Source organism: Coregonus clupeaformis, chromosome 8, assembly GCF_020615455.1.
Source record: "Coregonus clupeaformis isolate EN_2021a chromosome 8, ASM2061545v1, whole genome shotgun sequence".
NCBI classification, from domain to species: domain Eukaryota; kingdom Metazoa; phylum Chordata; class Actinopteri; order Salmoniformes; family Salmonidae; genus Coregonus; species Coregonus clupeaformis.
The window spans coordinates 17,594,641-17,617,928 of NC_059199.1; the positions used below are offsets into that span (position 1 = coordinate 17,594,641).

Genomic DNA, 23,288 nt, shown 5'->3' on the forward strand with positions numbered 1-23,288 from the left:
CCATTCTGTGACTTTGGCAAATATGCCGATTTGTTGTGGTATCGTTTTGGAACAGAGTATTGTGATGGTAACGCGTATCGTGATACTAAACCTTGTATCGGTATTGAAGTCAAAATTCTGGTATCATGACAACACTACTGCTGGTCGCCTACTACTGGCTGGCTACAATACAGCTGCCTGACGAACGTTAGCCAGCTAGCTCGTTAGCTAGACAACAGAGAACAAGCCACCACCAGCAAAGAGTACAGAGATTTTTTTACAACTAACCTTATCTGTGGAGAGGAGCTGTAGCTAGCTTCTGCAACAAATGGAACTCCCAGACAAACACTAGCCAGCTAGCTAACGTTAGTTAACTAACTAGCAACTAGGGGTGTGCCGAGTACTCTGACAAAACGAATATTGTAACGGATATCGAGAATTTTCCGAATAAGAGTATAACAAGTATTTTTTTATGATCTGTGATCGGATAAATACATTTGTAGCTGCCAGCACGCATGTATCTTTCGCTCAAACAGTGAAGTGCTGCGTGCTCTAAACAACTATTGCCTAGTTCTTCTGTCTGTAAAGAAACGAGCGGCGGGGTAGTGGTTGAGCCTGCTGCAACGATTGTATTAGAACAAGCCGCTCTTCCTCTGCTCTCATTTACCTAGATAGACACACACTTACTCACTTGTCTCAGGGCATAAGCACATTCCAGTTGAACCCTAGCCCAAGCCTCGAGAAACACACACACACACCATTGATGAGGGGGAGTTTCCATGTTATGTTCTTAGTGGGCTCCTTCCTTCGTTCTTAAAGTTGCCCGGCTAGCTCAGTCGGTAGAGCATGAGACTCTTAATCTCAGGGTCGTGGGTTCGAGCCCCACGTTGGGCGCACATTGTTTTCGCACCTCTAACCTTGCTGTGCTCAAAGACGTAAAGACAAGATTTTAGCACTCATCTGTGTTCTTTATTATATTTTAATTTATTTTTTATATACAACATTTTAATATAGTATTTTAGTTTTATAGTTGGTTTCATTTTACTCAATTATTTTAGACGTTTTTGAAGTTGAAGAAATCCTACTAATAAAATATATAAATACTATAAAAATATTAGTGTTAGTATTTGTAACAGGGTTATAATATTTACTTTATGAAATTCACCTCATTAAAGAGAGATTATATAAGAAATTCACCTTATTAAAGATAGATTATATACTGAAAAAGATAATAGTGATTCAATTCCATTGTTGAAGGTTTTCAGATTACTGTGGGGGAGGTTGTGAAATCACTTTGTGAAAAAAAAAGATAAAAAAAAGATAGCGCCCAACGTGGGGCTCGAACCCACGACCCTGAGATTAAGAGTCTCATGCTCTACCGACTGAGCTAGCCGGGCGGTTTATGTTAGATGTAGCTCCTCCCTTTGTAAATTCTTCAACATAGTACCCTTCCCCAAACCCCTCTGATTGAAGCACTCACCTCATTGTTCAGTATTTTATTTATTAAATTTGAAATAAAACATTAAATTAAGTCTTTCTTATATTAGTTGGTTTCATTTTCCTCAATTATTTTAGACGTTTTGAAGTTAGAGAGGCGACTAACTTGAAACTAATCAAATATTATAAATGATATGTAAATGTTATCATATTTGTAATTGAGCCCCACAGTGGACACCTCATAATACCCATAAAACCTTGCGGGCACGGAAATGGTTCCAATCGTTTTTCAACCATTAATTTTATCCATTGTGGATTTTAGAAACACTTCAAATAATGTCTGTGTTTTGCGTAGGCTTACCCTGTCATGACGTTTTGATAACCATGTAAATCTCTCTTGGACAAGGTGACTTTTATCAATATAATCGGCTCTATTTACACTCAGATTCGAAAATGCTAATTAGCATTAAGACTACAAGACTACAAATCCCTGTGAGCTCCTACACGTCCTCTCTATTTGACACCTTTGTTGTCAGCTAGCTATCTACTAGCTACCTTGATCCAAAACAAAATGTACATTGAACATTTACATTTACTGTTACATATTTTATTTAACTCATAATTGTCTTATTTATGCATTTGGTCTTGTGTCTTGAACAGAATACTATACTAGTATCAGTCAGATATATATAATGTGCTATGAATACTAGGATAGTTTTCTGCAAATAAGCTATATAGCTAGCTACCTACTTAGATGATATTAGCAACCTATTTTACCAGATCCTCTTCTCCTTCAGTCTGAACTCCAACAATTACATTGTTTTAAAGAAATCAAATAGTAAACAATGCCCATTATACATAACATCTAAACATCTGAATTTAAGTTAACATTAAATGATTTATTAATCAATGCCACACACCTGGGACATGGAAGAGCACCATATTAACAATTATTACTATCCAAGAGCGCATAGATTCTTCTGCTTTTCCATTTTAGGAATTAGACCAGCACAAATAACACAAAATGTAAAACAGTATATTGTGATTTTGGTGGGTGAGTTACAAATGGAAAAACTGGATGCATAAGGTAGGTTTATATAAAATACTAGGTAAACTCCAGCAGAATGAGAAACACACCTAACAGACTCAAAACAAGGAAGCCATGTCTAAACGCAGCTATATCAACACCCTTCTTGTCAATGTTGCTGCTGTCAATTGTGAGCAGCACATTTACCACTGCATTCAGTCTGAACCCCAGAATAAGCAGGACAGCCTTACACAGGTGGAAAAAAGGTAGCAAAAACTGTACACTACAACACTTTTAAATATGTTACTGAGGCTAGATGTTATCAAATCAGGAGAAGAACAAGTGAAGGAAGCTATGCTGCTTCCTGCACTTGTTCTTCTCCTGATTTGATAACATCTAGACCAGGGGTGTCAAACTCATTTTAGCTCAGGGGCCACATGGAGGAAAATCTATTCCCAGGTGGGCCGGACCGGTAAAATCATGGTATATATAACTTAAAAACAACAACTTCAGATTGTTTTCTTTGTTTTAATACTATCAACATAAAACATAAAGCTGGAGCCTGAGGACAGTGTGTCCAAAATAGTACAAGCACAACATCACTATTAATCATAAAACACCTGAAGTTTATTTGAAAATTCTAAAGAAAAAGAACACACAAACACACAATGCCTCAGTGATTCACATAACTGTTTCACAGATCACAGAACTATATCAGGGTGTCATTTCTCAGGCAGAAATGTAGATACAAATACTGAAATCCTGTTCCACAAACAAGTGCAAGAACCACAGAGTCAAGAATAGGTTAAATATACAAATAAAATAAAAGTAATTAAAAACAATAGCTCATCAACATAAAAACATATAAACATAAAGCTGGAGCCTGAGGACAGTGTGTCCAAAAGCACAACATCACTATTAATCATAAAACACCTCAAGTTATTTGAAATTCTGAGGACAAACAACACACAAACACACAATGCCTCAGTGATTCACAGAAGTATATCACAGATCACAGAACTATATCAGGGTGTCCCATGCAGCACTTTAAGTGGGGTTGCATAGTTTATTTGACTCCTGATACCTGGCATCTTTTAGCTTTCACCAGCGTATCAATATCAGGCGTCACATCCTGAGTGGCAGCCAACTTCAGGATGTGATTCAAGTGCTTGTGTGTGAGCCTTGAGCGCAGCTTTGTTTTATTCATGACGTTATCCATCTTTAATGACTTGCAACACAAAGCCTCCTGGTGCAAAATACAGTGAAAAGTCCTCCATTTGAAAATCACGTCCTCCATTTGCAGATTGCACTTTCTCTCTGAACTTTGTCACAACGCCTGCTTTTTTCCCGATAATTGAGGGCGCACCATCTGTAGCCAGGCTGACAGCGCGGGACCAGTCCACTCCGACCCTGTCCAGCGCGCCGACGAGTGCAGTGAAAATATCAGCTGCTGTCGTTGTATCTGTCATCGGCACCAACTCCACGAACTTCTCGGTGACGGTCAATGTGTCATCAACTCCGCGGATGAAAATGGCCAGTTGTGCAACATCTGTAATGTCCGTGCTTTCATCAATTGCAACCAAAACGCAATAAATGACTTTACTTTTTGCTTCAACTGGCTGTCCAAATCCACTGAAAGATCGGAAATCCTGTCTGCAACTGTGTTTCTTGTCAGGCTGATATTTGCAAAAGCCTGGTGCTTTTCAGGGCACACAATCTCTGCTGCCTTCATCATGCATGTTTTTACAAATTCACCCTCACTAAATGGTTTTGAAGCCACTGCGATTTCATTAGCAATGACGTAGCTAGCTTTCACTGCAGCGTCACTGATGTCTCGGCTGTGAGTAAACACAGACTGCTGTTTCTTCAGACCCACCAACAGTTCATTCACCTTCTCTCTTCTCCGCTGTCCTTGAAAGTTGTCATATTTGTCGGCATGAAGACTCACATAGTGGCGACGAAGGTTATATTCTTTCAGCACTGCAACATGCTGTGAACACACCAAACATACAGCTTTCCCATTCAATTCCATGAATAAATAGAAGGATGACAATTTTTCTTGGAACACTCTGCATTCTGCGTCCACTTTTCTCTTTTTTGACAGAGACATATTGGGGCAATGAGGGTGCCAAAGCACATAATGTTAAAAGTAGAAGCCGTAATAAATATCGCGGGCAAAACAAAGTAGCTCATCCGGACTGGCTGCACTTGCTTGACCTATTTGCTCTGCCCCGGTATAAACAGTTTGCTTGCTTAACACAATTGTTATTGCGCCATCCAGTGGACACAATTGGAACAGCAGTTTCTTTTATTGAAAAATTGCAGCTCATTTATATACTTTACAAAATCATCTCGCGGGCCGGATTAAACCCGTTTGCGGGCCTGATCCGGCCCGCGGGCCGGACGTTTGACACCCCTGGTCTAGATGGTATTGAATCAGGAATGAATGAAGGAAGCGGCATAGGGAAAAGGGATGTAGGTAGAGTGGGCTCATAGAAGTAAGATGGGTGCTTCAATAGAGTCTGAAGTTGAGGGGTGGTTGGACATATAAGATGGTGTGCTGGTGTGCTTCTGCCCCCCCTTTTAGGTCATTGTAACACAAATATTCCCCCACCCATGTCCAGGGGTCTCAGTGTTTTGTCCCTTGACGCCATTCAGTCCCAGTTGCAGCGCTCAAATCGTGGTCATCGTGTGTCTGTGAATCACAACATGAAAGGCGATGAGTGACAACATTTCCACATATTGAGCCATATGAAATACAGTTGAAGCATAGGGCAATAATTTGCTGCTAACATGTATACTGTGAGTCTGAATGATGAGAGCATCTTATCCCAGCTGTAGGTCCATTGTGTGTGTGTGGTCTTTTAAGCCTCAACAGCAACCAGCTCTGGAGGTATTGGGGACTTGGGATGCTTGCTGTCAAAGTGCTGCTTGAATGTCTTTGGGTCCGGTATCTGTGTCTGTAAGGGTCAGGTAAGGAATGAAGGATATCAACAATTGTTGGCTGAGACTGAATTTTCAGATGACAAAAAATAAGCAAAGCAAGAAGATGCATCAAACTACTACACCTCACACAGGCCAGTACAATGGACTAGACATGAAAAGAAACCTAAAAAGGTAGGGACGTCAAACGTTCAGGCTGCTGCACAGACTATGGAGGCTCTAGTCTACAGCGACCAGTTAAATTGTGTTTGAGAGCATTATTTTACTCTCCAAATGGTTAAATGAGTGAGAAATAGATGTCATTGTTGCAATAGTTTGTGAGTGGGCAACATACTGTATACTATCTTCTTAAGTTGACATGTTGAATTATTTTGGCATAGTAAATTATTGTATATTCCGCTAATTTCCCGAATGTGGACTGTGGACAGTTTGTGTTACTACAAGCCTGCATTTTCACCCCATAAAATGTAGTGGAATTACACATCCATTTTACCTCAGATTGGTGATGTTAGTATAAAAGTTTATAGTTATCACAATGACTGTAAAAACTATTGGTCGCTAAAGAAATGACAGACCATGTAAAATACTGTTAGTCACTAAATCCAGCTAGAAAGACCACGTAAAACAGCTGGCTAGTATGCCCTCACCCGTCTGAGCGGTTGGCTGTGAATGCCCTCACCCGCTATATACTTATAACTGATTGGTTTGGTTCTGCGCACTATAGTGCTGTCCGGTTAGAACATGATGTTGAGGCCCATACTAAACACTTGGTCACCACCACACGCACACATGCAGACACAGCTGTTTGTATTTGAGGATGTTTATATGATTGTGGTAATCCGAATAACTTGGAATCTTATTGTTGTGGTTCTATAATACAAAGATATGCACACATGTAAACAGTATTAGTTAAGGGTTATAACTATGCAATATAGATATACTGTATGTACAGTAACAGTCAAAAGTTTGGACACACCTACTCATCGTTCTGGAAGATTATATAACTAGTAGGGTTGACCCCATTTATTCGACTGGTCGATTGTTTGGTCGATAGGCTGTTGGTCGACCAATATTTCTTTAGCGGAGCAGTAGCAAAAAATTAATGTACAAATATCATGGTGTACAAAACACCTGTCTGATTCGCGCCAGTCTGAGTGGACTAATCCATTGTGGAGGCCGTGGGGATGGCACAGTCCATCACTCTAAGACGTGTTACTGAAATTGCATATGGTTATATTACATAAGAACAATGGTGCAAGAATAAAAATAATATCATTTTATAACAAATGCACTTTCTCCCGCGTTGGATAGTGGTCACTGTCTGCAGTTCTGAAACACATCAGTGCTCTGTTGAATTGGTGCCTTTTCCTAGACCATGTTGCTATGTGCATAATAGCACATTTAATCTGCGTATTGTTGTTGAGAACAATGTGGCGGAGGCAGCAGCAGAATGAAGAGATGAGAAAACAGCCCTTGCCTTATTGTCTAAGAAAAGTGAGGAGAGGAAACCCCGACTTAATTAGGTCAATAATCAATAGCTTAACTGTTAAATGTGCCTGGCTTTATAAATTTGAAGTCGGAAGTTAACATACACATTAGCAAATACATTTAAACTCAGTTTTTCACCATTACTAACATTTAATCCTAGTATAAATTCCCTGTCTTAGGTCAGTTAGGATCACCACTTTATTTTAAGAATGTGAAATGTCAGAATAATAGTAGAGAGAATGATTTATTTCTGCTTTTATTTATTTCATCACATTCCCAATGGGTCAGAAGTTTACATACACTCAATTAGTATTTGGTAGCATTGCCTTTAAATTGTTTAACTTGGGTCAAACATTTCGGGTAGCCTTCCACAAGCTTCCCACAATAAGTTGGTTGAATTTTGGCCCATTCCTCCTGACAGAGCTGGTGTAATTGAGTCAGGTTTGTAGGCCTCCTTGCTCACACACGCTTTTTCAGTTCTGCCAACAAATGTTCTATAGGTTTGAGGTCAGGGCTTTGTGATGGCCACTCCATTACCTTGACTTTGTTGTTCTTAAGCCATTTTGCCACAACTTTGGAAGTATGCTTGGGGTCATTGTCCATTTGGAAGACCCATTTGCGACCAAGCTTTAACTTCCTGACTGATGTCTTGAGATGTTGCTTCAATATATCCACATAATTTTCCTTCCTCATGATGCCATCTATTTTGTGAAGTGCACCAGTCCCTCCTGCAGCAAAGTACCCCCACAGCATGATGCTGCCACCCCCGTGCTTCACGGTTGGGATGGTGTTCTTCGGCTTGCAAGACCCCCCCTTTTCCTCCAAACATAACGATGGTCATTATGGCCAAACAGTTCTATTTTTGTTTCATCAGACCAGAGGACATTTCTCCAAAAAAGTACAGTCTTTGTCCCCATGTGCAGTTGCAAACCGTAGTCTGGCATTTTTATGGCGGTTTTGGAGCAGTGGCTTCTTCCTTGCTGAGCGGCCTTTCAGGTTATGTCGATATAGGACTCGTTTTACTGTGGATATATATACCTTTGTACCTGTTTCCTCCAGCATCTTCACAAGGTCCTTTGCTGTTGTTCTGGGATTGATTTGCACTTTTCGCACCAAAGTACGTTCATCTCTAGGAGACAGAACGCGCCTCCTTCATGTACGGTATGATGGCTGCGTGGTCCCATGGTGTTTATACTTGTGTACTATTGTTTGTACAGATGAACGTGGTACCTTCAGGCGTTTGGAAATTGCTTCCAAGAATGAACCAGACTTGTGGAGGTCTAAAGAACATTTTCTGAGGTCTTGGCTGATTTATTTTGATTTTCACATGATGTCAAGCAAAGAGGCACTGAGTTTGAAGGTAGGCTTTGAAATACATCCACAGGTACACCTCCAATTGACTCAAATTATGTCAATTAGCCTATCAGAAGCTTCTAAAGCCATGACATCATTTTCTGGAATTTTCCAAGCTGTTTAAAGGCACAGTCAACTTAGTGTATGTAAACTTCTGACCCACTGGAATTGTGATACAGTGAATTATAAGTGAAATAATCTGTCTGTAAACAATTGTTGGAAAGATTACTTGTGTCATGCACAAAGTAGATGTCCTAACCAACTTGCCAAAACTATAGTTTGTTAACAAGAAATTTGTGGAGTGGTTGAAAAACGAGTTTTAATGACTCCAACCTAAGTGTATGTAAACTTCTGACTTCAACTGTATATCTACAGAAATAAGTCAGATCCTGCTTCTGTTGCCTGTTTGAGTGTTTGTTTAATAGCCTACTGGTTCGGTGAGCACCAAGGCTCACACAACAACATGTCAAGTAAACGATTTCACAAATTCGGCTGTTTTTAATCTTTGCTTTGCTGTAATAAAGGCTTTACACTTTTTTTTCGTTAGAACAGCCTCTCTGGTATCTTTATAATTAATTTAGTGTTGTTTACATTGTTCCAAAGTGTCAGAATTAATAATAATGATAATAATAATAACCCTGCTTTTTCTTGATATCCTTCTTATTGTTATTATTACTAATATTATTATGATCATCATTATAATAAGTATTGCCATTATCATTAGTAGGCTTAGTATAGCAGCCCGAGCTGTAGGCCTAAGAGCATATCCTGTTTAGTCTTAATACTGTAACTTATTTAGGCCTATATTTCAATGCTTATATAGGCTACTGTATCAATCAATCTTTCATTCGTTCATGTCATCACACAGCATATGAGTCATTCATGATTTGAAATGCAATCAAGCATGTTAGTTTTAAAATAAAATAAAGCGAGCTTAGAATAATTAGCTTAAACAATAAGCCGTTACATTTCGGAAATTGCATTCACAAATGAATGTGACTGTTTTTAGTCTTTGCTGTAATAAAGGCTTAGCAAAAAAACGTTACAACAAACTCTCTGGTACGCTTATAATGTAGTTATTGTTGTTTACGTTGTTCCAAAAGGTCAGAAAATTATATTGTAATCTACGCAGCACCTGTTTGGCACACATAATATGCATGCAGCGCTTGCTCCTTACCTTATTTTTCTTGATCTAGAATATTTTCCACAACTAGTTACATTTATTCCACACATTGACTTCCCCTTGACCTCATGAGCAACCAGTAAACATTCCCAGTTTCGAGTTTATTTGTCACGTCCTGCACCCCTGCAGTCTCTATGTGGACACAGAGGAGGGTGAGCCTCAAAGAGTTAATACTATGGTCAGGGTCAGGAAATGCTCTGCAGATGGGGAGGGTATTTCCCACAAAGTGGATTTCTTGATTATTATACCATTGAATATAGAGGCAAGTTAACTCAGAATACTACACCAATACCTGTGCAGTAGCAATGTAATGTCATATAGTATTTGTAATTGTTTAGTAAATACATAGAAATGGAGATATGCTGTTTTGGTGTACCTCAAGATTGTATCACTCTCTCTCTCACACACACACACACACACACACACACACACACGCACACGCACACGCACACACACACAAACACACACACACATTGTTTTCTCTCTATCAGACCAGTCCTTGTCAGCTGGGTGGGTAGGCTTGGTGGGTCGAAGGGGCCCCTGCTCCAAACAGCCCTTCATGGTGACCTTCTTCAGGGCCAGCCAGGCCCCCCTGTCGCACCCCTGAATCCCAACCCCCCGCAAGAAGAAGCCCAAATATGACCGTCCCCTGCCCAGTATACATGGTGAGGTCATACAAGGTCAGGGGACAACACTGGTTTTTGGTGTTGTTGTTAAGCTTGTTTTTGCAGAGTTTAAAGGGATAGTTCATCCAAATTACAAAATTACTTAACTTGCGTTTACATTAAATTGTGTCTTTATTTTAAATCCAATGCATCCAAAGCATGCTTGACAGTCTGTCCTGTTTCATAAAATCTTTTTTGATCCCTTTCAGATCACAGCCACGTCAACAGTGGGCGTCAGGCTTGTAAGAGACATGAATTATATGTGAGCTTTAGTGACCTAGGCTGGAAGGTGAGCTTCTGTCTCCCTTAACTACTCAATCTACTGAATAGATAATATCATGATCCAACATTGTATCACCTTATTTGCTGTAACACACAATTAGCAAAATAAATAACAATGTAAATCACAATATGGGGATGAGGTATTTGGGTGGGCTAATTACAGATGGGCTGTGTACAGGTGATCGGTAAGCTGCTCTGACAACTGATGCTTAAAGTTAGTGAGGGGGATAAGTGTCTCCAGCTTCAGAGATGTTTGCAGTCCGTTCCAGCTATATGCAGCAGAGAACTGGAAGGAATGGTGGCCAAAGGAGGTGTTGGCTTTGGGGATGACCAGTGAGATATACCTGCTGGAACGCATACTACGGGTGGGTGTTGCTATGGTGACCAATGATCTAAGATAAGGCGGGGATTTGCCTAGAAGTGATTTATAGATGACCTGGAGCCAGTGGGTTTGGCGACGAATATGTAGTGAGGGCCAGCCAACGAGAGTGTACAGGTCACAATGGTGGGTAGTATATGGGGCTTTGGTGACAAAACAGATGGCACTGTGATAGACTACATCCAATTTGCTGAGTAGAGTGTTGGAAGCTATTTTGTAAATGACATCGCCGAAGTCAAGGATCGGTAGGATAGTCAGTTTTACGAGGGCATGTTTAGCAGCATGAGTGAAGGAGGCTTTGTTGCGAAATAGGAAGCCGATTCTAGATTTAACTTTGGATTGGAGATGCTTAATGTGAGTCTGGAAGGAGAGTTTACGGTCTAACCAGACACCTAGGTATTTGTAGTTGTCCACATATTCTAAGTCAGACCCGCTCGAGAGTAGTGATTCTAATCGGGCGGGCGGGTGCAAGCAGCGTTCGATTGAAGAGCATGCATTTAGTTTTACTAGCGTTTAAGAGCAGTTGGAGGCCACGGAAGGAGTGTTGTATGGCATTGAAGCTCGTTTGGAGGTTTGTTAACACAGTGTCCAGTGAAGGGCCAGATGTATACAAAATGGTGTCGTCTGCATAGAGGTAGATCTGAGAGTCACCAGCAGCAAGAGCGACATCATTGATATACACAGAGAATAGAGTCGGCCTGAGATTTGAACCCTGTGGCACCCCCTTAGAGACTGCTAGAGGTCCAGACAACAGGCCCTCCAATTTGACACATTGAACTCTATCTGAGAAGTAGTTGGTGAACCAGGTGAGGCAGTCATTTGAGAAACCAAGGCTATTTAGTCTGCCAATAAGAATGCAGTGATTGACAGTCAAAAGCCTTGGCCAGGTCGATGAAGACGGCTGCACATTACTGTCTTTTATCGATCGCGGTTATCATATCGTTTAGGACATTGAGCTTGGCTGAGGTGCACCCATGACCAGCTCGAAGAGGGGGATGACCGCGGCAGCTTTCCAAATCTCTGGGGATCTCAGACGATACGAAAGACAGATTGAACAGGCTAGTAATAGGGGTTGCGACAATTTCGGCGGGGTCCAGATTTAGCAGCTCTTTCAGGACATCAGCTATCTGTATTTTGGTGAAGGAGATGTGGGGGCGGGGGGGGGGGGGCATGGGCAAGTTGCAGCGGAGGGTGCAGAGCTGGTGGCCGGGGTAGGGGTAGCCAAGTGGAAAGCATGGCCAGCCGTAGCAAAATGCTTATTGATATTCTCGATTATCGTAGATTTATCGGCGGTGACAGTGTTTCCTAGCCTCAGTGCAGTGGGTAGCTGGGAGGAGGTGCTCTTATTCTCCATGGACTTTACAGTGTCCCAAAACGTTTTGGAGTTAGTGCTACAGGATGCACATTTCTGTTTGAAAAAGCTAGCCTTTGCTTTCCTAACTGATTGTGTATATTGGTTCCTGACTTCCCTGAAAAGTTGTTCGATGCTAATGCAGTACGCCACAGGATGTTTTTGTGCTGGTCAAGGGCAGTCAAGTCTGGGGTGAACCAGGGGCTATACATGAACTCTAACATTGGTTTCAATGGGAATGACGGTAAATGGCTCAGACATTTATGGCAAACTGAAACTAAAATAACCAATTTACCTGAGTCTACAATGGCAGTCTTAAAATAGAGTACAGATAGTGAGAAGTAACTTTCAAGACTGAAGCAATTGTGCCCTATAGTGGTGGACTTTATTATACTGTACCAGGTTACTACACAACTAACATACACTGAGTGTACAAAACATTAGGAACACCTGCTCTTTCCATGACATAGACTGACCAGGTAAATTCAGGTGAAAGCTATGATCCTTTGAACGGGGTATGGTAGTAGGTGTATCAAGAATGGTCCACCACCCAAAGGTCATTCAGCCAACTTGACACAACTGTGGGAAGCATTGGAGTCAACATGGGCCAGAATCCCTTTGGAATGCTTTCGACACCTTATAGAGTCCATGCCCCGACAAATTGAGGCTGTTCTGAGCAACAGGGGGTGCAACTCAATATTAGCAAGGTGTTCTTAATGTTTTGTACACTCAGTGTATGTAGGCCTCCATGTTTTTAAATAGTACAGTATCACACATCACAGTACAATGCCATAAAGCGTGGGCCTGTAGTACATGTAAATGTCACGGTTTCGGCCGAGGCTGCCTCTCTCCCTTGTTCGGGCAGGCTTCGGCGTTCGTCGTCTCCGGAATTCTAGCTGCCACCGTTCTATGTTCTGTGTTTCCTGTTTGATTAGTTTTGTCTGTTAGCCACACCTGTTTTGTGTTAGGTCTCATTATGCACCCTATTTAGTTCCCTGTTTGTGTGTATAGTGTTGTGTGTAATTGTCGCTTGTCAGATGGTTGCGTAGCTGTGTTATTTTTCCAGTACGCCAGTGTTAGTAGTGTCCTCCTCTGTTTAGGAGAGTTTTGCGCACTGTGTTTTCGTGCGATCGTGTGTTGACGCCTGTGCGCGTCTGTTTGGCCTCCTGCCGTTTGTGGATTATTTTGCATAGTAAAGTCTTGTTGGACTGTACCTCTGCTTCTGCGCCTGATTCCCCACCACACCATCACTACATCGTTGACAGAATTACACACCTTAAACATGGAATCAGCGGGAGCCGAAGCAGCGCCCGACGAGACTGGAGGTCCAGGTTCGGGAGCAACAGGAACAGATCCTCCAGATGGGAACCGCCCCTGCAGGAGGTAATCACCACGCTCCGAGGCTGGGGCGCACCTCCAACACCTTCCTCACCGCCAGCCCAGCCAGCACCATCGGCCAGCCTGCCCATTCCAGCGCCAGAACACCGAGGGATCCGACTCGCTCTCCCGAGGGCCTACGACGGAACCGCGGCTGGGTGTCAGGGATTCCTCCTCCAGGTGGAGTTGTACCTGGCCACCGTACACCCGGCACCCTCGGGGCATGAGAGCGTGTCTGCCCTGATATCCTGCCTGTCCGGGAAGGCATTGGAATGGGCCAACGCGGAGTGGAGGAAGATCGACGCCGCGAGTATCACCTACGACGAGTTCTCCCGCCGCTTTAGGGCGGTGTTCGACCATCCCCGGAGGGGAAAGCGGCGGGGAGCGTCTGGTCTTCCTCCGGCAGGGGAGGAGGAGTGCTCAGGAATTCGCGCTTGAATTCCGTACTCTAGCGGCTGATGCAGGGTGGAATGAGCGGGCCCTCGTCGATATATATCGATGTAGCCTAAGAGAGGACGTCCGTAGGGAGCTGGCCTGTAGGGACACCAGTCTCTCTTTCGACCAGCTGGTCGACATGTCAATCAGGTTAGATAACCTATTGGCCACCCGCGGATGTCCTGAGGGGGGTCCGTCCATTTCACCCTCCAGCGCATCCGAGCCGTGTCCTATGGAGCTCGGGGGCGCTGGCGCTAGAGATAGGAGGAGTCGGCAGGTGAGGGGGTCCATCCACTGCACCAACTGTGGTCGGGGAGGACACACCGCGGCTAGGTGCTGGGGATGGCCTCCTCGGGGAGATGACGACAGGTCCCGCACTGGGGATTCCCGCACTCGGGACCGGCCGGAGGAGTGGGCGAGATATGTGCCCTGGGCCGAGATGGCACAGAACTCTCTCCGCCACTCCTCCACCCAACTAACCCCTTTTCAGTGTGTTTTAGGGTACCAGCCGGTTCTGGCACCATGGCATGAGAGCCAGATCGAGGCCCCCGCTGTGGATGAGTGGGTGCGGCGCTCGGAGGAGACGTGGAACGCTGCACACGTCCATCTGCAGCGTGCCATACGTCGACAGAAGACGAGCGCTGACCTACACCGCAGTGAGGGGCCTGTGTACGCACCTGGAGATCGAGTCTGGCTCTCTGCCAGAAACCTGCCCCTCCGCCTGCCCTGTCGGAAACTGGGTCGGCGGTTTGTAGGGCCATTTAAAGTCCTGAGAAGGTTGAACGAGGTATGTTATAGATTACAGTTACCAGTGGAGTATAAGTGTATTAACCCCTCGTTCCATGTGTCCCTTCTCAGGCCGGGTGGTAGCGGGCCCACTCCAAGAACATGAGATCTTGGAGACTCCTCCGCCCCGTTGGACATCGAGGGGCACCGGCGTACACCGTGAGATCCATCTTGGATTCTAGACGTCGGAGGGGGGTCTTCAGTATCTAGTGGAGTGGGAGGGGTACGGTCCGGAGGAGCGGTGCTGGGTGCCGAGGAGAGACATTTTGGACCCGTCGCTCCTGGACGGAATTCCATCGGGGGTATCCGACGCGCCTGCGCCGCGGCCTCCGGGTCGTCCCCAAGGCCGAGTCGCGCGCGTCTGGAGCCGCGCGTCAAGGGGAGGGGGTACTGTCACGGTTTCGAGCCGAGGCTGCCTCTCTCCCTTGTTCGGGCAGGCTTCGGCGTTCGTCGTCTCCGGAATTCTAGCTGCCACCGTTCTATGTTCTGTGTTTCCTGTTTGATTAGTTTTGTCTGTTAGCCACACCTGTTTTGTGTTAGGTCTCATTATGCACCCTATTTAGTTCCCTGTTTGTGTGTATAGTGTTGTGTGTAATTGTCGCTTGTCAGATGGTTGCGTAGCTGTGTTATTTTTCCAGTACGCCAGTGTTAGTAGTGTCCTCCTCTGTTTAGGAGAGTTTTGCGCACTGTGTTTTCGTGCGATCGTGTGTTGACGCCTGTGCGCGTCTGTTTGGCCTCCTGCCGTTTGTGGATTATTTTGCATAGTAAAGTCTTGTTGGACTGTACCTCTGCTTCTGCGCCTGATTCCCCACCACACCATCACTACATCGTTGACAGTAAATCAACTTAAAGTTGGTTTTTATTTTCATATGCAAAGAATAAAGCATAATTGTTCATGTAATAATGTAATATTAGCCTCATAACAACTCCAGGAATAGGAAATAGTGATGAAATAATCAAATAAATGAAAAGACAGAGACAAATGCTTTTGAACTACTATTTATTTTATTAAAAAATGTAAAATTCAGAGCAAAGTAATGTAGTGCACTGGTGTCTAGAGCACTGTTAGGTGGCAAAGTGTGACAAGAATCCTGTGGGGAGAGAAAACAAGAGAATACATGAATTTAATAGGTGTTAACTAATCAGGGTTCAACGAAGCACTTCAAGTCCTCAATTCCAGAGAGAGAGAGAGAGAGAGAGAGGGAGAGAGAGAGAGAGAGAGAGAGAGAGAGAGAGAGAGAGAGAGAAGCAGAGAGAGAGAGAGAGAGAGAGAGAGAGAGAGAGAGAGAGAGAGAGAGAGAGAGAGAGCCTTCAGGTCTCTGCAGTAGGACTACATGCTGGCCATGAGGTACTCGAGGTGGTACTCCAGGAGGCTGGAGAGCTCAGTGACCAGAGACTCTCGGTTAAAATACCAGGCCAGCTGCTGCCCAAACATGTCATCTAGCAGAGCCATCAGCCCGCCCCTGAAGGGAACACCACACAACACATAGAAAATGGCTCTGAGCTACTAGCTTATCAAGAGGAGAGAGACAATGAGAGTTACTCCCCCTAAAACGGCATTGAAACCCTGTTAACCAGGAACGAGTAAAGAGGAAGTAAACTAGTAATAAGGAAGAAAACAGGAAGTAAACTCTTGACTCTTACATTGACCAGCAACAGGTATCTCTCAGCCTTTGGCTCAATGCTGGCAACAGTGGGCAGGAAGGAGTACAGGAGAGCGTACAGACGCTCCATGAACCCACCAGGTTGCTAAAGTAAACAGAGGAGGAGAGAAGAGAAATTGAAGTGAAATTGCTAATAGACAGACATCTAAACATTTACCAGCGAGATGCTACTTACCACCATCAGGGATTTCTGAGCTGTCATCATCCCAAACAGCACCAGCTCAAAAAGGACATCTATCAGGTTAACATGATGGATCTAGGACAAGAAAACACGTTTGGAGAAAATAGGAATGATTTCAAATAGATCAGCTACTGTGCCGTATAAAAGACATGCATGTGGAAGAACTCAAAGTGAGACTTGAAAGAGTTAATTAACTCACCTTTGCCTCAGCCAGCTCCCTCTCAATGTCAATCTGCTTGGAGGGGTCACTCAGGTAGTCCACAAAGTCGTTATAGGCACGGATGAATTCGGCCTCGTCCTATCACAAAGCAAAGAGCAGTGATGTTAGTGCACAGAACACATTTCCCACTGAGGACACTCTCTTTCCCTTGAAGGACAATGAGTTAGTGAGCTACCATCTGGTGGACCTGAACCAGTGCGCCCAGTAGGACCTTTCCCGCCACAAACAGATGGTTCCTACTCAGGGTGGAACCGAGCAGGGTCTAGAGAAGAGGGAAGAGTTAGGGTGAGACACCCATCTTACTCTAGGAGACAGACAGAACAGGAAGACACAGAGAGTCAAAGAAAAGTGGGTCCACTCACAGTAAAGGCCTGGCGCAGGGAGACGAGCCTCAGGCCGATGTCCTCCACTCTCTTGGTGGTAAGGTAGAGGCTGTGGAAGAGAGGGAATGGAGCATGTCAATGGGGGATAACAGCATTGTGACCACTATCCTTCAGCATCTGACAAGCTCAGACTATACACACATTTAGAGGGACTCACTTTAGCAGAGGAACCTCCCTCTCCTCAGGCAGCAGGTCCTCCTCCCAGCCCTACAATAACAGAACAATTATTCAACATCAGTGACCAATGTAATGACATGACAAACAATGGGTCAATCGAAGGATCTTAATGCTACTAGTCAATAGTATGTGTGTGTGTAACATCTGACCTCATAGCAGTTGTGGCCCTCAGGCTCTGGCTCAGTGAACTGCTGAGTGGTGGGCGTAGAGACGGAGGCAGCCTCCGACCACGCCGAGGAGGAGAGCAGCCCATCCAGCCCCATGTGGAGAGTGGCGTACACCACCGAGACATCAGTTTGCTGCTCAAAACACACACACACAACACACGTTAATAGAAAATAGACCATATCTAATGGAAAATGCCCTGTAATTTCTATTCTATATACATAGGAAATTGTTTATTTACCTGGTAGCAGCCATGCGTCACGGCCACAGACGTCTCGTGGCGGAGGTGAGACGCATACTGGGTCACCCTGCCAGCCACATACTGACAGAGAGAAACGACATGTTAAGGCCAAACGGAATAAGTGAAGAAAAGCCTAATCTAATACTAATTCAGTAGTATTTACATCTTACCTGGATCCAAGAGATGGACTGCACCTTGGTGGCACAGTAGGGGATGCCCTCTGGACTAAGTCTGTGTGTCTCCTTGGAGATGGCCCACACCAGTTGAGTCTCCAGGCCTCGAACCCTACTCGCATGGTGCATCCTCACCACCACCTGCTGTGGAGTGAAACAACAAGACAACATCAACAAAACAACATCAGCCATCGCTGTAACATATTTCCATCAAGATCACATGACACTGACGATGTAGATTAGGATTAGGTAGTGACAAAGACACATACCTGGGATCCCCCACGCATGTAGGTGATAATGGGGCTGATGAACTGGAAAGTTCTCCAAGCTTTAGCCACCGGACCGGCATTGTTCTGCACAAGAGGGGGTTGACATTACAATACATTCAGGTTAGAAACAGCAAACATTGCAACAGTGATGTGACTGTGTGTGTGGGTCTCTTACCCTGATCACAACAGGCCCACAGTACAGGGAGCTAAACCTAATCGGTATCAACTGCCAATTACCAGTGGCCTCCTAAAGCAGAAAGCAGACAACAAAGATTTTTAGAATGTCAAAGTGACACAAATTGAATATCTGGGATACTTTTCAAACATTAAACTTTCTGAAAATTGTACCTCAAGGATAGTCGGCACATCTGGCACCTCCTCAAGGATGGCTGGCAGCAGTGGTACATCCGGCACATCATCCAATGGCACAACCAACTGGACCTCATCCAGGACAGTTGATTCTAAAATTAGGAACATTGGAATACAAACAAACAAATGTTAGGATGTAAAACGTAGCGAGCTAGCTAGTACTACTAGTTCAAAAGTGCATCTCTTAGCAAAAGTCACTAAAGTCAACGTTAGCTTGCAAGTATGGATTACAGAAATACACAACATTTCACAAATTACATTTATATTGTTAAATGTGGTAAAATAAGAAGTTTAAACTCAACATACCCTCTTCGAAGTCGATGTCGCTGTCCACCTCCCGACGATTGCGAACCCTGCAAAACGGAAAAAGACAACAAAAACAACCCACAAATGAATTTGAACAACCTGTTGACGCAGTAGACCGCCGACGTCCACGCACTCTCCCCACCAATTTTGAAAAGCACCCAGGCATTTTCCAGTCGATCTTTCAGTCTCAGGTCTCAAAAATCTGTCAAGTTTGTTGTTGTTGAACAGCAAACTGAAGTTGTTGTTGTTTTCAAACAGAAAACGTTCAATAGAACGCCGAGATGTTCTATCGGTTAGATGTCTCTTGGCAACACATATTTTTGAAAATTGTTGTTTACAAAATTGACAGCTGTGTTGCCATAGAAATGAGTTTGGAACTCTATGCTTACCATTAGAATTCTATAAAAAGTCCATTCCTACTCATCATTCTAATTCTATTGACCCTATTTTGTCACCAGAGGATTTCCTATGTTGTTGGTATAATATAAAACAAAAATACCAAATTTTCTTTTTAAGTCACTAGCTAGGTCAATGGCCCATTGAAATGTTTTAGCATGTTTCATGGAAGTTGTTGTTGAACTTCTGAAAGTCTAGGCTTTGACTCAGTGGATAATAAAGTATTGTGGAGCACAGACAACCCGGTTTAAAATATATTGACCAAATTCAGACAAGGGGGGCAAAGCCACAGCCCACTGAGGTAGGAGAGCACTGAAGTATCTGCATAATAATAATCCATATCTCTTTTATAAACAGGATAGTATCATTGATTATATAAAAGTGCATGTATAAATAAGTCTGATTGACCTTTTTTCATGGCAGGTTCACCTTCTGAAGCCGGACGAGGTTCCCAAAGCGTGCTGCGCACCCACCAAGCTCAGTCCCATCTCCGGACTCTTCTACGACGACAACAACAATGTGATCCTAAAGAAGCATCGTAACATGGTGGTCAAGACCTGTGGATGCCTGTGACACCTGTGGTAGCCCATATATTCTACATCATTTTTATAAACTTGACTACCATTGTTCCAAAAGATACAAACGGGGTAATATACCTTGCAGCCAGCAGTTGATAGCAATAATCTGGCAATATGTGTATAAATAGTATGTATCTACACTGAACAAAAATATAAACGAAACAATTTCAAAGATTTACTGTGTTACAGTTCATATAAGGAAATCAGTCAATTAAAATATATTCTTTAGGCCCTAATCTATGGATTTAACATGACTGGGAATGCAGATGTGCATCTGTTGGTCACAGATACCTTTTTAAATAAAGATAGGTGCGTGGATCAGAAAACCAGTCAGTATCTGGTGTGACCACCATTTGCCTCATGCAGCGGGACACATCTCCTTAGCATAGAGTTGATCAAGCTGTTGATTGAGGCCTGTAGAATGTTGACCCACTCCTCTTCGATGGTTTTGCGAAGTTGCTGGATACTGGCAGGAACTGGAACACGCTGTCATGCACGTCGATCCAGAGCATTCCAAACATGCTCAATGGGTGAGATGTCTTGTGAATATGCAGGCCATGGAAGAATTGTGACATTTTCAGCTCCCAGGAATTGTGTACAGATCCTTGCGACATGGGACTGTGCATTATCATGCTGAAATATGAGGTGATGGCAGCTGTTGAATGGCACAACAATGGGCCTCAGGATCTCGTCACGGTATCTCTGTGCATTCAAATTGCCATCGATAAAATACAATTGTGTTTGTTGTCCGTAGCTTATGCCTGCCCATACCGTAATCCCACTGCCACCATGGGGCACTCTGTTCACAACATTGACATCAGCAAACCACTCGGCAACGCAACGCGAGATTCATCCGTGAAGAGCACACTTATTCAGCGTGCCAGGGGCCATCGAAGGTGAGCATTTGCCCACTGAAGTCAGTTACGATGCCGAACTGCAGTCAGGTCAAGACCTTGGTGAGTACAACGAGCACGCAGATGGGCTTCCCTGCGACTTTTTCTTACAGTGTGTGCAGATATTCTTCAGTTGTGCAATCCCACAGTTTCATCAGCTATCCAGGTGTCTGATCTCAGACGATCCCGCAGGTGAAGAGGCCGGATGTGGAGGGGCTGGCGTGGTTACACGTGGTCTGCGGTTGTGAGGCCAGTTGCACTTACGGCCAAATTCTCTAAAACGACATTGGAGGCGGCTTATGGTAGAGAAATGAACATTAAATTATCTTGCAACAGCTCTGGTGGCCATTCCTGCAGTCAGCATGCCAACTGCACGCTCCCTCAAAACTTGAGACATCTGTGACATTGTGTCGTGTGACAAAACTGCACATTTTAAAGTGGCCTGTTATTGTCCCCAGCACAAGGTGTGCTGTTTAATCAGCTTCTTGATATGCCACACCTGTCAGGTGGATGGATTATCTTGGCAAAGGAGAAATACTCACTAACAGGGATGTAAACAAATTGGTGCACCAATTCTGAGAGAAATAAGCTTTTTGTGCGAACTGAACATTTCTGGGATCTTTTATTTCAGCTCATGAAACATGGGACCAACACTTTACATGTTGCATTTATATTTTTGTTCAGTATAATATATTGATTATTTAGTGTGAGAAGGGTATATGAATAACACCTCCTTCATAAAGAAATCCTCAATTGAGATTTTCACATTGGACTTATAACCATACTTCACTCCTGATTAAACTATTCAAATCTACAGTAAATCAGATAATTACATCACCCTTTGTCATATATTCTATGTATCCAATCAAAGCTGTAAAGTACTGTGACATAAGTGCAATGATAAATTTCTACCCTTTTGATGGCTATGTTGTCTTGTTGAACCATGAATTTCTCATTGTCTCTATTAGATGTACTACACATGGTTCAATTAAAAAGCTAAATATATGGACTATATATGCGTGGCAAAAAAATGTGTGCATTTCTTTAATTATACTTTTAACCAGCATACAGTGGGGAAATAAAGTATTTAGTCAGCCACCAATTGTGCAAGTTCTCCCACTTAAAAAGATGAGAGAGGCCTGTAATTTTCATCATAGGTACAAGTCAACTATGACAGACAAATTGAGAATTTTTTTCTCCAGAAAATCACATTGTAGGATTTTTAATGAATTTATTTGCAAATTATGGTGGAAAATAAGTATTTGGTCACCTACAAACAAGCAAGATTTCTGGCTCTCACAGACCTGTAACTTCTTCTTTAAGAGGCTCCTCTGTCCTCCACTCGTTACCTGTATTAATGGCACCTTTTGAACTTGTTATCAGTATAAAAGACACCTGTCCACAACCTCAAACAGTCACACTCCAAACTCCACTATGGCCAAGACCAAAGAGCTGTCAAAGGACACCAGAAACAAAATTGTAGACCTGCACCAGGCTGGGAAGACTGAATCTGCAATAGGTAAGCAGCTTGGTTTGAAGAAATCAACTGTGGGAGCAATTATTAGGAAATGGAAGACATACAAGACCACTGATAATCTCCCCTCGATCTGGGGCCAAGATCTCACCCCGTGGGGTCAAAATGATCACAAGAACGGTGAACAAAAATCCCAGAACCACACGGGGGGACCTAGTGAATGACCTGCAGAGAGCTGGGACCAAAGTAACAAAGCCTACCATCAGTAACACACTACGCCGCCAGGGACTCAAATCCTGCAGTGCAAGACGTGTCCCCCCTGCTTAAGCCAGTACATGTCCAGGCCCGTCTGAAGTTTGCTAGAGTGCATTTGGATGATCCAGAAGAGGATTGGGAGACTGTCATATGGTCAGATGAAACCAAAATAGAACTTTTTGGTAAAAACTCAACTTGTCGTGTTTGGAGGACAAAGAATGCTGAGTTGCATCCAAAGAACACCATACCTACTGTGAAGCATGGGGGTGGAAACATCATGCTTTGGGGCTGTTTTTCTGCAAAGGGACCAGGACGACTGATCCGTGTAAAGGAAAGAATGAATGGGGCCATGTATCGTGAGATTTTGAGTGAAAACCTCCTTCCATCAGCAAGGGCATTGAAGATGAAACGTGGCTGGGTCTTTCAGCATGACAATGATCCCAAACACACTTCCCGGGCAACGAAGGAGTGGCTTCGTAAGAAACATTTCAAGGTCCTGGAGTGGCCTAGCCAGTCTCCAGGTCTCAACCCCATAGAAAATCTTTGGAGGGAGTTGAAAGTCCGTGTTGCCCAGCGACAGCCCCAAAACATCACTGCTCTAGAGGAGATCTGCATGGAGGAATGGGCCAAAATACCAGTGTAATACCTTGCTAAAACCAAGTATAGAGTTTATTTGTTATAATTCATTGGTATTAGATTTAAAAGGTGATCGAATAGCTCCTGATTTGTAATGTCATTAATGCATTTCTTTTGAAGCAATGTTTTTAAAAAAATGTACAAGTGAATAGGTTGGTTTACTTTTAAGTTTAAGTTTCCCACGTATCTCGTTAAAGTTTTGACCAATGAGGTAACTTGTTAA

At 43.5% G+C, this 23,288-nt stretch overlaps 1 protein-coding gene and 2 non-coding genes across 5 annotated transcripts; 1 reads left to right on the forward strand and 2 right to left on the reverse strand.

The window, feature by feature from the left end:
- The first annotated feature begins 800 nt into the window (after positions 1-800).
- Positions 801-873, forward strand: trnak-cuu. Its single transcript has one exon. It is a non-coding gene; the product is annotated as a tRNA-Lys (tRNA).
- Positions 874-1,303: 430 nt separating this feature from the next.
- Positions 1,304-1,376, reverse strand: trnak-cuu. Its single transcript has one exon. It is a non-coding gene; the product is annotated as a tRNA-Lys (tRNA).
- A 14,777-nt stretch (positions 1,377-16,153) lies between these two features.
- Positions 16,154-19,732, reverse strand: LOC121572723. 3 transcript variants are annotated; one of them, XM_045222338.1, is made up of 14 exons: positions 19,659-19,732; positions 18,834-18,880; positions 18,507-18,619; positions 18,334-18,405; positions 18,159-18,242; positions 17,887-18,033; positions 17,717-17,797; positions 17,460-17,609; positions 17,291-17,340; positions 17,113-17,182; positions 16,926-17,012; positions 16,730-16,828; positions 16,525-16,605; positions 16,154-16,434 (listed from the first exon to the last, which is right to left on the reverse strand). In XM_045222338.1, the coding sequence occupies exons 1-14, from the start codon at positions 19,715-19,717 to the stop codon at positions 16,234-16,236; spliced, it is 1,341 nt and encodes a 446-aa protein (XP_045078273.1). In that variant the 5' UTR covers positions 19,718-19,732; the 3' UTR covers positions 16,154-16,233. The 3 variants fall into 3 exon arrangements, with proteins under 3 accessions (XP_045078273.1, XP_041740679.2, XP_041740680.2); XM_041884745.2 differs by lacking the exon at positions 19,659-19,732 and having other exon boundaries at positions 18,834-19,068; XM_041884746.2 differs by lacking the exons at positions 16,926-17,012; positions 19,659-19,732 and having other exon boundaries at positions 18,834-19,067.
- Positions 19,733-23,288: the final 3,556 nt, after the last annotated feature.